Source organism: Saccostrea echinata, unplaced genomic scaffold (assembly GCF_033153115.1).
Source record: "Saccostrea echinata isolate AGI-Se365-2 ecotype Australia unplaced genomic scaffold, CSIRO_AGI_Sech_v1 ptg000025l, whole genome shotgun sequence".
NCBI classification, from domain to species: Eukaryota; Metazoa; Mollusca; class Bivalvia; order Ostreida; family Ostreidae; genus Saccostrea; species Saccostrea echinata.
Window position 1 is genome coordinate 886,156 of NW_026889774.1, and position 12,741 is coordinate 898,896.

Below are 12,741 nucleotides of genomic sequence, written 5' to 3' on the forward strand. Positions count from 1 at the left end.
TTTATCCAGAACAGTTCTTATTTTACTTAATAATAAATTCTGAACTATAAACTAGAAAACGGACATGAGAGTTCTGCTAAGAGCTGTCAGAGGAAAAGAATGTGACACCTACACTTTGTACAGTAATGTTTAAAACAAAATAAATCACCTAAGCAAGATGACATAGAATCATTCAAATTTGTCAGAATTACAAATATTTAATATTATTAAAATTTTAAATCCTTTCATGAAACCTTTTTGCCTCATTGAAGACTTCATACTTCCAAGCTCATTTCTCATATATATTGGTGTTTTGCAAGTTGACTTTATTCATGTAAAATCAGCAGTCTTCTTTTTCACTTTTCCTCATGAACTGTTTTTTTTTCTACTTTCGGTTTAAAAGAAATGATCCTGATATAAATTATTTAATAGTTTACAAGTTAATCTATTTTACACATTGGGCTAATTCTTGCGTAATCAATGCAATCAAATAAATGTTTTCTCATGTTATCTTCCCCCTAACTCCAAAAAACGTTACCTGGCCAGCTGTCTGTGTGCTTTCAAGCGAGAAGTGATTTCCTATCCTGACTTCACACCTTTGCGTGCATTAAATAATAAAGGGGCTAATCAGCATGCACTTGTTATAAACCAGCTGTAAACAGAGCAACTAACTGAATCTCGCCACTCTTGGGCATATTTATTTAATTTTGGCAACCAAAAAACAAACAAACAAAAAAACATGGTGCTGGAAAAAGGTATACTGCCACGCCATGCTAGCTTGCTTTAGATTTAACACCATCAAACACTTGCACTACGTGTTGAAACGATTTTTGCTTGGAGGCCGCCATTGCTGGAACTAAAACTAATACCGAAGTGGATGACGGAAATCACGGAAAATTCCGGAAAATAAATATGAATATTGCCGAAAAAAAGTTTAGGGTCGGGGATCTAAAATAGGGACGGTCAGGTAATGGGAACCACACATATTTTTTTATTTGGCCTAATAATATTCCATACATGATTGAGCTGTCATCTGATGAACCTTTAATTCTTTTCTATTTTTATTTTTTATATGCTTTATATGTATATGAATTATAAGAGTAAATGTAAGTCCAAAAACTTATTTTGTGACATCAATTTCATACCTGTATTTAAGTTGCCTTTTTGAGGATATACCGGGTAAATTATTCAAAGTCGATGTACATGTAGTCTTAGATGCTGCAGTTCTCTTGTATTTTAGCTATAAAATAAATCTTAATGTATACAATTGTGTAAGATGAAAGAATATTTCAAACACTGCATGAAACAGACCAAAACTTTAACCAAAATATCCTCTATAACATGCTCTCTAAACTGAAGAATATGGTCATATAATTGCAGTCATATGAATTTGTTCAATGATAAATGCAGAGAGAATTTGCAGAATATATAAAGAAAGTTTTATCGTTGGGATTGGGAAATAAGCAGGTCTAGTACAATCTCTTAATTTAGCTATATAGCTTGAAATAGCTATTTAGCTTTATTAAGCTATTCAAAATAGCTTGATTTAGCTATTTATATGCAGTTTTTTCACAAAAATTATTTTAGTAAGAAATAGACAAAAAGTTGCATGTATTTGACTATTCATATATGTGCTATGGGCTATCGAAACAACAAGCAAAATCAAAGCAGGTCCAGCACAATCTCTTGATTAAGCTATATAGCTTTATCTAGCTATATAGCTTGATAAAGCTATTGAGAATAGCTTTATTAAGCTATTTGGAATGTGAAATATTAAAATAAAATTATTAAAAATAAACACGAGAGAGTCGCATTATGAGTACTTATCAACAAGTTCATCCGTGCATAACAATTACTCACACACTAAAATTAAGGTATAAAAGCGATGCGTGTGGGGCGCTCACCTTATTGAAAAGTTTGTTGTTGACAATGAAACGTTGGGAAATCGATGATTTAAGTGTTTATGTGAAAAAAATCATGAAAACTAACCCACTGGAGCTTCGTTAGTTAAATTCTCTCCTGGCGCTCTACACCGGATATGCTGTCTTCAACGTAGTTGCAGAAGAAACACGAATAACGGTAATTTATCCGTCATCTTCTTGTAAAGTATGGAAACGCATTTTTATTAATAATACATAAATGAATTGTTGATATGAAAGTTATAACGGTGATCAATAAGGGAAGATTTTGATTACAATTTAAGAAAGGGAATAAATTAATCGTATAATATATTATTTTAGTGCATATTTAAGACAGAAAATGCATAATTTATATTATATGATTATTTTATTTGAGGGGGGTGGGGGGTGGGGTGTTAGTAGACAACATTTAATTATTTTCAGGATAACAATGCCAGCTTGTAGCTGTAAACAACATACTAACTTTTCAAAAGATGAGACTTTTAAAATATACAGACTTTCCAGCAAGAAATTCAAAACTTCTGTTGTTGAAGGTCTCATTGAAAATGGTCATCTGTGCAAAAGGTCAGTATACTTATGTACAGCATGTGCTGCATACAGCGAGAAAAACTTAATTTCCAATGGAAAAGACATTGAAAACGAACTTGTTGAGCAAATAGTTAATTTAATTAAAACAAACAACATATCTGATGAGAATGTGAGTAAAATTGTGGAAGCCATTGGCACTAGAGAAAGCAGAGAGATGAAAGACGATTTTAATGAAAATATATTCAGCCAATACAAAAATGTTGATTTTTTAACATCTGCCGCTATTGATACGTGGATTTCTGAAAGAAACAATGTCGTATCTTCATTTTTATTGTCTTTGTGTGGGAAAAAGATGTGTGATTTATCATCTACAGAAAAAACTAAGATTGTGTTTGCTATTGAACATTTGTACTGCCTTGTTTCTTCGAACATAATCATGCCATTTTCATTTAGTTTGAATCTCTTAACATATTACATGTCAAATAGCAAAACAGTATGTAATATGTACTCCAGTGCTCATCCCGCCGGAAGTTACACGTCTGTTCTGAAATGGATAGAAGAACATGCAACCACTCCAATAACCATTCCATTTCAGCATGACGTGATAACATATTTCGACAACAACCAAGTTTTAGCGAGGAACTGGAGGGTGCGCTATGATGCCAAAGCTATTTTGAGCTATGTCACTACTGTTGTCCACTTCTTTCCTAATCCCACGACAGATTTACAACTTGTCAATAATTTCTCTCCCAGACACTGGTTTTATAACATTCAAATTTCTGATAAATACAGTGCTATTGTAGAATTCATCAATTTCTATGAAAATTTATTTAGATCACTTCGAGAACATTTCATCGAAAACAGGATAAATGTTCTATTACAACAGCAACATCCAGGGCTAACTTCTACAGAGGACATCGTTTCCGATCTTTTAAAAAACAAGAAGAAGAAATTTTCTGATAATTCCAGATCCCAGGTTGATGTTTATTCCTTTATATCAAATTCCCATACTACTTCTCCTACAATTCAAATGGGAAATCCAATATCAGTTAATCCTTGTTCATTTAAATCTGTTCAAGTTGTTTTAGAAAATTTGAAGTGTACTGCAGGAATTCCAGATCATAGAAAATGGAGTATAGTAGGTTGTGATGGGCTTCCTTTCCTTCTGTCTCATCGCATCATAAAAGACAACCCCCATCTTCAAGATATACTCCTCCAACCTGGACTGGGACATGTTGAAATTAATATGTCCAAAGGTACTTTATTGTTGGTGCAATAAAATTGAACGATTTATATATATATATATATATATATATATATATATATATATATATATATATATATATATATATATATATATATATATATATATATATATATATATATATATATATATATATATTACAGCTGTTATAAAGCTTTTATGGCAAGTCATAGGGGTAGATTTGGCCAAACTATTAGGCTACAGATCGCCAAAGGCACTCCAATCCTGCTTAGATGCCAATGATCACCACAAAGCCATGCAGTTCATTGAAATTCTTCTTTTTGGAACAGGTCTGTAAACATAAATGTAAATAATTTTTTATTTTTTCTCAAATACATCTATACATTTAGACATTTCTTATTCATAGGAGATGAATTGTTGTACCCCTACGTGTATCATTGCTCCGAAAGGGAAATGGAACCTTCTGGGAAAGGGTTTTTCGCCTGGTGTAAGGAAGTAAAGGATCCCAACTACATGTAAAAAAAATTATTTGATAAATTACAATTTAACAAATCCTGTATATATATATATATATACAGGAAAATATTGGATTTCATAAAAAAATATAATATTGGATTTCATAATAATGCATAGTTTACGTACTTGTAATGCAGGTTCTTGCTGGAGTCCATATTTACGTATGCACTAGCAGTGTACTTGTTTAGAGCAGGGATACGACGTAATAACAGTAACGTCATTATGGCCTCCAGACTGAAGTTTTCTCCCCTTTACTTTGGTGTGTCCAAAACCAACTATCAACAGATTGAATTGTTAGACATCATTATGAGAGTATGTGCACCAACTGAAGTCCTTAAATTCATCCAGGAGCACGAGTCCTTCACTCGTAAGAATTGCATGGTCTTAACTCAACTGCACAAAAATGCCAAATGACGCACTTAATATAAACAATAACTCTATCTACCTTGTAACAGGAGATTTCATTAGTTAGAAGGAGGTTGTAAATTTTCGTACACATGACTTGATTGGATAAAAAACGTGACGTCACAATGCATAATTTTTCTGTGCAAATAACATGACGTCAAGATGGAGAAAATATTATGGACAGTTTGAAACAGCATATTGTTTGAACTAGGGTTTACAAAAATTAAATTATTGATTGAAACTCCATATTTAATGATAAACATGCATGTTAATTAATAGTATTGTTATATGTATACAGTTAACAATGGTTATCTCAATTATCTCTTTAATTTCTTTATCTCAGATACCATGGATACGTAAAACTTACCTAAAATTAACAACCATTTGATCTCTTTAAGTTTGTTATCTTGAATCATAGGATATATAGAATTTTTCTCTGTATCATTGGGTTTCAAAGAACGATGTTTAACTGTACATAAAATAAATATTTAGAATCTGGAAATACCAGCAAAGGAGAGGGCTGTGATTTTATATTGGAGGCCAAAAATAGACAGGCTAAAAGTTGGCTTCCCAGCGGTGCGCCAAAAGAGAAACACTGGATGCAATGTTGCAGAAATCTGGATACATTAGAAGATGCAAGTATTTTACAAACATTTTGTGAAATAAAAATGAATAAAATAAAAAGAAATGATATCAAACATAGTAGGAAGATAATTTTATTACAGACATAACATAGTTGTTTATCTGTGGATGGGACACCTAAACTTTGTTTTCTTTACAATGGTATTAGAAGAAAAATAAAAGCCCATGCATTCATCATGGACCCAATACCCACAACGGGCACGGTCACACCCAACCCAATGTCCACGTTCCTGTGTTGTCAAACAGACATTGCAAGTTTCAGGAACTTTTGTCGTTATTGTTTCAGTCTGAGTGCATTTGGTCTTGCATACAACTATCCTTCTCTTCTTTGAAGTCTGATATCCATCTGATCTCTTTTCCTTTTCTCCTGATTTAGAGTTAGTTATAGGGGGGAGAAAAGTAGGTTGAGGAGATGGAAACGAAGGAGAGGGAGAGGCAAGAGAAGGTTGTGGGGAGAGTGCATTTAAAGATAGTATAGGAGGTATTGACGAGGTAGAACAGTGTGGGGTTGAGATAAGTTCAGCAGAGGTAGAAGATGAGCAATTCGTAGTAATAGAAGAGGAAGAGGATATCGAAGTTGTTATAACAGAGGGCGGTGCGCTAGGAACGTTAGAGGGGGGAGATTTTATGATTCGCTGCATGTGCTGAAATGTATAATCAATGCGTGTTTTAAAATTAAAAAAAAGTAATAAAAAAATTTTAATCCAACCACTTCTTTAAATAAATAAATAACTTATTGAATGAGATTAATATACTAACATCTTCAAAATAAGGTGTGGCATACGTGGACATTTTTCCAGATGCTGATTTCACAATAATTAATATTTCACTTTTACTTGTAAGATGGCGTTCTTTAGCCTGTTGAATAATTATATATATATATATATATATATATATATATATATATATATATATATATATATATATATATATATATATATATATATATATATATATATTGTGTTGTAGATAAAAAAGAACATGAAATCCCAATTGAACATAAGGGACTCCAGTGATGATACAATTTTCCACACCAATCTTGAAAATGAAATATTTCAGTGGCGTTCAGAACTAAGAGCAGCAGAATACCTCTCCAATCCCTTCTCCTCCACCGATCATACTTCTCTATGCAACAAATCACTAGATAAAGAACTCGTAAATTTTTCCCAGAAATGTAAAAACAATAGACAACATTATATTCAAGAAGTTTCTAAAAATAATTCAGTCAAACTCTCACTTTCTCTAGAACCAATTTTTTTTACAAGTTTGGAACGCACACACTTTCATTCTATCGAAAGTAGAACAAAACCAGAAATAGCAGCCAAGATTGAGGAACAGATTGAGAAGCTACTTGATTTGGATTTTGAAGCTGGTATGCATATTTAAAATTTTCAACATCTTTAAAATAATCATACGTATCGGCATGTTTTGCTGCATTTTTTTTTTTTTTGGTTAAAAAAGGAGAAGACAGAAAAGTACAATGGAAAAGAGACATAAAGAATGGTGGCAAAAAAATGTATATTAATTTCTACAAAGAATTATTAGAAGTTGTAGAAAGTTCGCAAGATGTGATGAAGGACGAAGGTACGTTATATATTCATACCTTTTTCAAGATTGTGGTTTTTCTCTTGTACACGGAGTCGTGTCGCTTTTTTGCATCCTCTATGTATGTACTGGGCGTAGGTCCAGATCTTGACAAGCCCCTCTTCCTTTGACCTTTGTTATTTTTCCCGGGATTTACTTTACTATTCTGCATGATATTATAACCGCATATATTATATTTTTTAATTTATTTTTAATAAAATAAAATTAAAAATACGAAAAAGGGGGGGGGGGTATTGTAAAATTATCATTTTTTTTTTCAGAAACACCTGGAATATGAATAATTATTTTATTTTCTTACTTCAATATAATAAATATTCAATCCCTTGTCTTCTTTAATAGACAAAGTAATTGAAAAAAATAATGGGTTACAAAGACATTAATTTTAATACTACGGTGCTTCCATAGAATCTGACCCGGAAGATGAAGATCTGCCTGATTCAGTACCAACGCTTTAGTATTGATCGTGCATTTCCTGTGTATGGCGACTAGGGCTTCCAAGTCACATGTACTTCAAATTGTGAGTGTTGTCATGGATTTTAAAGCTATAATTTGGTACTTTTGTACACAGTTTCGTAAGCTTTTGCACAAAATATGCATTGTTAAATGTCCAAAATTTTGATGAAGGCAATGATGAACCTTCTAACTCTCGGTGATTAATAATATGTTACGTGATAGAGAAAAGAAATATATACTTACCATTATGCGATTAATTTCTTTTTTTACACTTCTTTATTTTTTTTATACTTCGTTCAATACACTTGAAAATTTCAATAAGATGAGCGCCCCACACGCATCGCTTTTATACCTTAATTTTAGTGTGTGAGTAATTGTTATGCACGGATGAACTTGTTGATAAGTACTCATAATGCGACTCTCTCGTGTTTATTTTTAATAATTTTATTTTAATATTTCACATTCCAAATAGCTTAATAAAGCTATTCTCAATAGCTTTATCAAGCTATATAGCTAGATAAAGCTATATAGCTTAATCAAGAGATTGTGCTGGACCTGCAAAGATAGCTCCAACTTTGCAACTTTGATTACTTTTAAGCAAAAGATTAATTCTATTATTTGAGTAACTGTCCACTACCTTGTGTGCATTGAGGCATGGATAAGTATGATTGCTTCTCATTGAATGTACTGAATTAATCAATTATCTTGTTGACCACAATTGGCCTCCTTTATAAATTCATTGAAGAAGTAACTGTATCAATTGCATATGTAGCCCAAAAACTTTTAGAACTTTGAGTACAAAGTCTCTTTTGTTTCTATTTTCCTAATTATCTCCCCTTGTTTAAGGGTCACAACCCTAGTTTTAGTATAAACAGAAGCCCTTGGCCCAAGGATTATAACCCTGTGACAAATTTGACAATAATGGCCAAAGGGTTCTTGAGTTATGGCCCATATTCTAAAAAGTTTACGTACACCGCACAAATGGCCACAGCATTAGCTCTTTGGGCCTTTGGCTCAGAAGAGCTTAAAAAATGAACCTCTTACATTGATTTTTGGTCAATATTTTTTACAGTTTTTTGTATAGTTTTTTGATGAACAATGTACAGTATTTTCACCCAAATTCCTGTATTTTGAGGACTGCTGTACAGTATTTGGACCTAAAAATTATCACATGTATGCAAGGAGATTTTAATGAGTGAGTTTTAAATGCATCAATTTCAGATGAGTTCAAGGTTGAGTATCATCACTGCACCAAGGTGCGACTTTTTGTGCATGCTGAGAAAAGTATACATTTAAGAAAAAGTGTGATAAAATAGCTAAATTAAGCTATTCTGAACACCTTAATAAAGCTATATATATAGCTAAATCAAAAGATTGTACTGGACCTGATAAGTGCTTTCAAACATTGAATACTTAAAAAACTAGACCTACTGACATGCAACAGCTAAATTTTTGTTGATAAATGAAGCGTATTCTGAACAAATTATTTACCCAAACAAAGGTGATGCTGTCACAAGATGACGTTCGTACCCATCTGACACTTACACTACTCCTCCTTAATCAGCTGGTAATAACATCATTATCCTCGAATTCAAGAAAAATCTGTTAATAAATTAGTTGGAATGATGATAACAAAACTATTCTAATCAGATACAAATGTATAATATAAGACTTCTATTTCACCCAAGAATACCCAAGAAGCATGCAGGTGACATTCTCTGACTTGTTTACCTGTACTTCGATCGAAATTCTCCTCCTACTTGCTCGCACCCAAGCTTTTACGACCCTCAATTTATCCATCGTAAGTCGGAGAACCCTTCGGCTTTGTACAACTGCTTAAACTTTCCTTATACGCTTTGTGTAAACCATAAACATGCATAACCCAATACACATCTCCATGTGTGAGGTACCTGGAAGTTAATATTATCGAAAAATCTCGCGAGTCACGTGACGAGACTTACAGACCCTAACGCAGCCCGAATTTGCTCGGTTCCAATGAAAATCTAGATAATCTTGAGGAAGGGAGCATTCATTATTTGTTGTCGTAAGAAATGCGAATAGGTGATATCACCTATTCGAATAGGTGATATCACTCATTCAAATTGAATAGGTGATATCACTTATTCGAATAGGTGATATCACTTATTCGAATAGGTGATATCACCTATTCAGCACGAATAGGTGATATCACCTATTCGAATAGGTGATATCACCTATTCATTTCGAATAGGTGATATCACCTATTCGAATAAGTGATATCACCTATTCGAATAAGTGATATCACCTATTTGAATAGGTGATATCACCTATTCGAATAGGTGATATCACCTATTCAATTTGAATGAGTGATATCACCTATTCGAATAGGTGATATCACCTATTCGAATAGGTGATATCACTTATTCGAATAGGTGATATCACTTTTTGGCAGTAAATACCAAAACGGCGCCTCATACTTAAGACCTTACTAACGTTTTTGAAAGTTTTTGATCACCTCTTTACAGATAATCCGTTATCTCACGATCGTCTCGTATGATACAAAGCACACATGGTCTGTGCAATGTACACACACATGGAAGGCTCGTTCATTGGACATATTTCGTGCATCCTCTAGCATTTTGGGGTTTTTTCAGGAGTTTTCCCAGAGTACAACATAAAATCGTATCCAGAGCTTGTGCTCCGTGACGACGTCATCTTTTTGCCATTTTCAATGAGCACTGCCTATCTTCTGAAGTTGATTTCTTTTCAATGAATCATAATATTAAGTCATAATTTAGAATATGAAAAGATGTAGTAATTCCAAATATAAAAATCTAGAATTTTTCCGTTTTTGCACAATTTTACAGTGGATATGACTACAGACATTATTTAGTGCATTAATTGTAAACAACGAAATTTTGACATACTCCGCGATCCGATTTTCGTCATTTTAAAATTTAAAATAAATAGAGAACTTTTAAAATTTCTTAATACATTTTAAAATTTCTTAATACATTTTTATTTCAATTTATTGTTGAAACATTGCTACCAAATTTGGATACGATATAACGTTTAGTAAAAAGGTTATGACAGTAGTCCACGAACTATCCGAACAACCCTCGTACACAAGGTTATAACGGACCATGTAGCTGTACATATCATAATCTGAGTCGATTCGATGGAGAAACAAAATGACAGCTTCTGAATCTATACAAAGCTTTGTTTACAAACATTAGTATGCTTGGCAATGCTCTTTCAAGTCAATTTACTGCATCATTTCAAAACATTCACCTAAAATTCTTATCAGTCCTGATCTTATTAATAAGTATTAGGCACAATTCATTCACATTTTTCATGTTTTAATTAAGGGGATGATTTGTGGATTTTATATTTGGAAAAAGAAACTACATATATACATGTGCGTGTATATTCGATGAAAATTTTCATCTCAAATGAAGAAAAAATCTAATTCAAATATCTTTCTGGCAAGTTTTTGTTTTAAAGACAATCATGTAAAAATGTTGTAGGCCCTATATGAAAGAAATCAACAGACGGAATAAGACTTCACACACACATACACACCCGCACACACACAACTCGTTCCCGCTTGACAAACCACTATATACACTTAACTTGCAAAAATTCTGAATTTACTAGCTACATGTGAAGGTAAATCTAGTAAGCTCAAAATTTACAGCATGATAAACATGTAACCCTCTCATGTGCGGATCCAGACTAAACCCCCCCCCCCCTCCCCACACATGCCTACAATTTGAAAAGTCAAATTCAATTTACTCCACGGATAAAATCTTATCAAGGGGAGCTTTGCAGACATAAACAGGAAGGTAATGGTCAGATAAGGACATTTACTACTCATCTATAGAGTACACGGAATAATATTTACCCCGGTCACTGGATATGTTGGAATTTCAGCATTTTACGCTTTTGTGACCAACATGCCGAAAATATGTCAAAGGTACAGTGCATTATGAATTACAGGATGCAACAAATATTCAATATAAAGTATACGTAACTTAATTGTAGCTGTTATACTCTAATTAGTTTATTTTACCTTGCCATCGAAACTTCTTGGGCTAGCTTGGCACATGTTTCATGACCCTCTATACATACTGTTCACTAAAGAGATTTAATTTCATGGTATTGTTTTCTACCCTTAGATCTATTAAGATACAAGTGGAAAGCAGTCAGTGAGATCAGTACCGGTATTTCTCACCTAATGTGTATTAACATTCTAATCTGCAAACTGCTGGAAGTGACATGCATCCCAACGACAACAATGTATCTTAAGAACATATTTTGCATAAAAATGACTGAGTTCAAAAAAGGTATTTTTCTCATATATATAATCAAAAATCAAATTCCAAGACCATCCACATTTCTGATATATGTACAGTTAATCTGCAAAATAAAAACTTCCAATCTTGAAAACTGTAGGAGTATATAGAGTATATGCAATATTTTGCATAAAAATTACTAAGTTCAACAACTGGTATTTTTCTTGCACCTTGGAAACTGTAAGAGTTATACAGACACATGATGTACACTAAACGCAATAATTTGCCATAAAAATGACTAAAATCGGCAACTGATATATTTTTCTCATAAATAATCAAAAATTAATATCTAAGTACCATGCACATTTCTGATACATTTTCATTCATCTGCAAAATAAAAAAAAAGTTCCTTTCTTGATTACTGTAAGAGGAGTAATCCGGACAAATGATATATCCTTTTGGCAGCCGCCCGTACGCCGTCTATTTAACCGCATTCACAGGCACTTGGGGTATGGACCCCCCCCTTTTTTTCATTTTTTTTTTTGTTTTCAATCTGGGATCAATTCATCTTTTCCCTATTTTTGTATTCTAATATGCACTATAATATGCGTGTTCGACTGATACATAAAAAGAGAATTCTCTTTTTATGTATCAGTCGAAAACGATATATTTAAAAACAGCTTATAGAAACAAAAGGGTTATATTATCGATAACACATAGTACATATTAGAATTCAAAAATAGGGAAAAGGTGACTTGATCCCAGATTTAAAAAGAAAAGAAAATGAAAAGGGGGGGGGGTCCATACCCCAAGTGCCTGCCCTGTGACCGCATTTTACTACGAAAATCCGGTTAAAAATAATGATGTGACTGTAAACAAAGCGTGCAGAATGCCTTTAGGTTCAGATATATAAAAATCATATTCAATTGTGAATTGTGTATTTAGAGTAAAGTTCTCATTATTAAAATTATTGAAACTTTGATGATATATATACACTTTCAAAAAAATGGAGCAAGTCCCACTCATATCGAAAAATCGAGTTATAGTATACGAAAATGGTCTTTTTTGTCCTCTTTAGTGTCACGGTGTGTATGCTACATGTATTTCATAGGCAAATAATTTCAATCTTTGTGCGATTTTTGCAAATTGTGGAGATTTTACGTAAAGTATACGTTAATGAAATATCAAAGAAAAT

General features: G+C 32.8%; 2 protein-coding genes and 1 long non-coding RNA gene across 3 annotated transcripts; 2 read left to right on the forward strand and 1 right to left on the reverse strand.

The window, feature by feature from the left end:
- Positions 1 to 1,130: 1,130 nt before the first annotated feature.
- Positions 1,131 to 9,229, reverse strand: LOC133192468 (uncharacterized). The gene is made up of 3 exons (XR_009721807.1): positions 9,004 to 9,229; positions 8,764 to 8,874; positions 1,131 to 1,219 (listed from the first exon to the last, which is right to left on the reverse strand). It is a non-coding gene; the product is annotated as an uncharacterized LOC133192468 (long non-coding RNA).
- On the forward strand, positions 2,329 to 4,581 carry LOC133192467 (uncharacterized). The gene is made up of 4 exons (XM_061328469.1): positions 2,329 to 3,682; positions 3,834 to 3,980; positions 4,058 to 4,166; positions 4,305 to 4,581. Exons 1-4 carry the CDS (start codon positions 2,329 to 2,331, stop codon positions 4,579 to 4,581), a joined length of 1,887 nt encoding a protein of 628 aa, XP_061184453.1.
- On the forward strand, positions 6,196 to 7,274 carry LOC133192609 (uncharacterized). Its single transcript, XM_061328604.1, has 3 exons — positions 6,196 to 6,586; positions 6,676 to 6,798; positions 7,225 to 7,274. The coding sequence occupies exons 1-3, from the start codon at positions 6,196 to 6,198 to the stop codon at positions 7,272 to 7,274; spliced, it is 564 nt and encodes a 187-aa protein (XP_061184588.1).
- Positions 9,230 to 12,741: the final 3,512 nt, after the last annotated feature.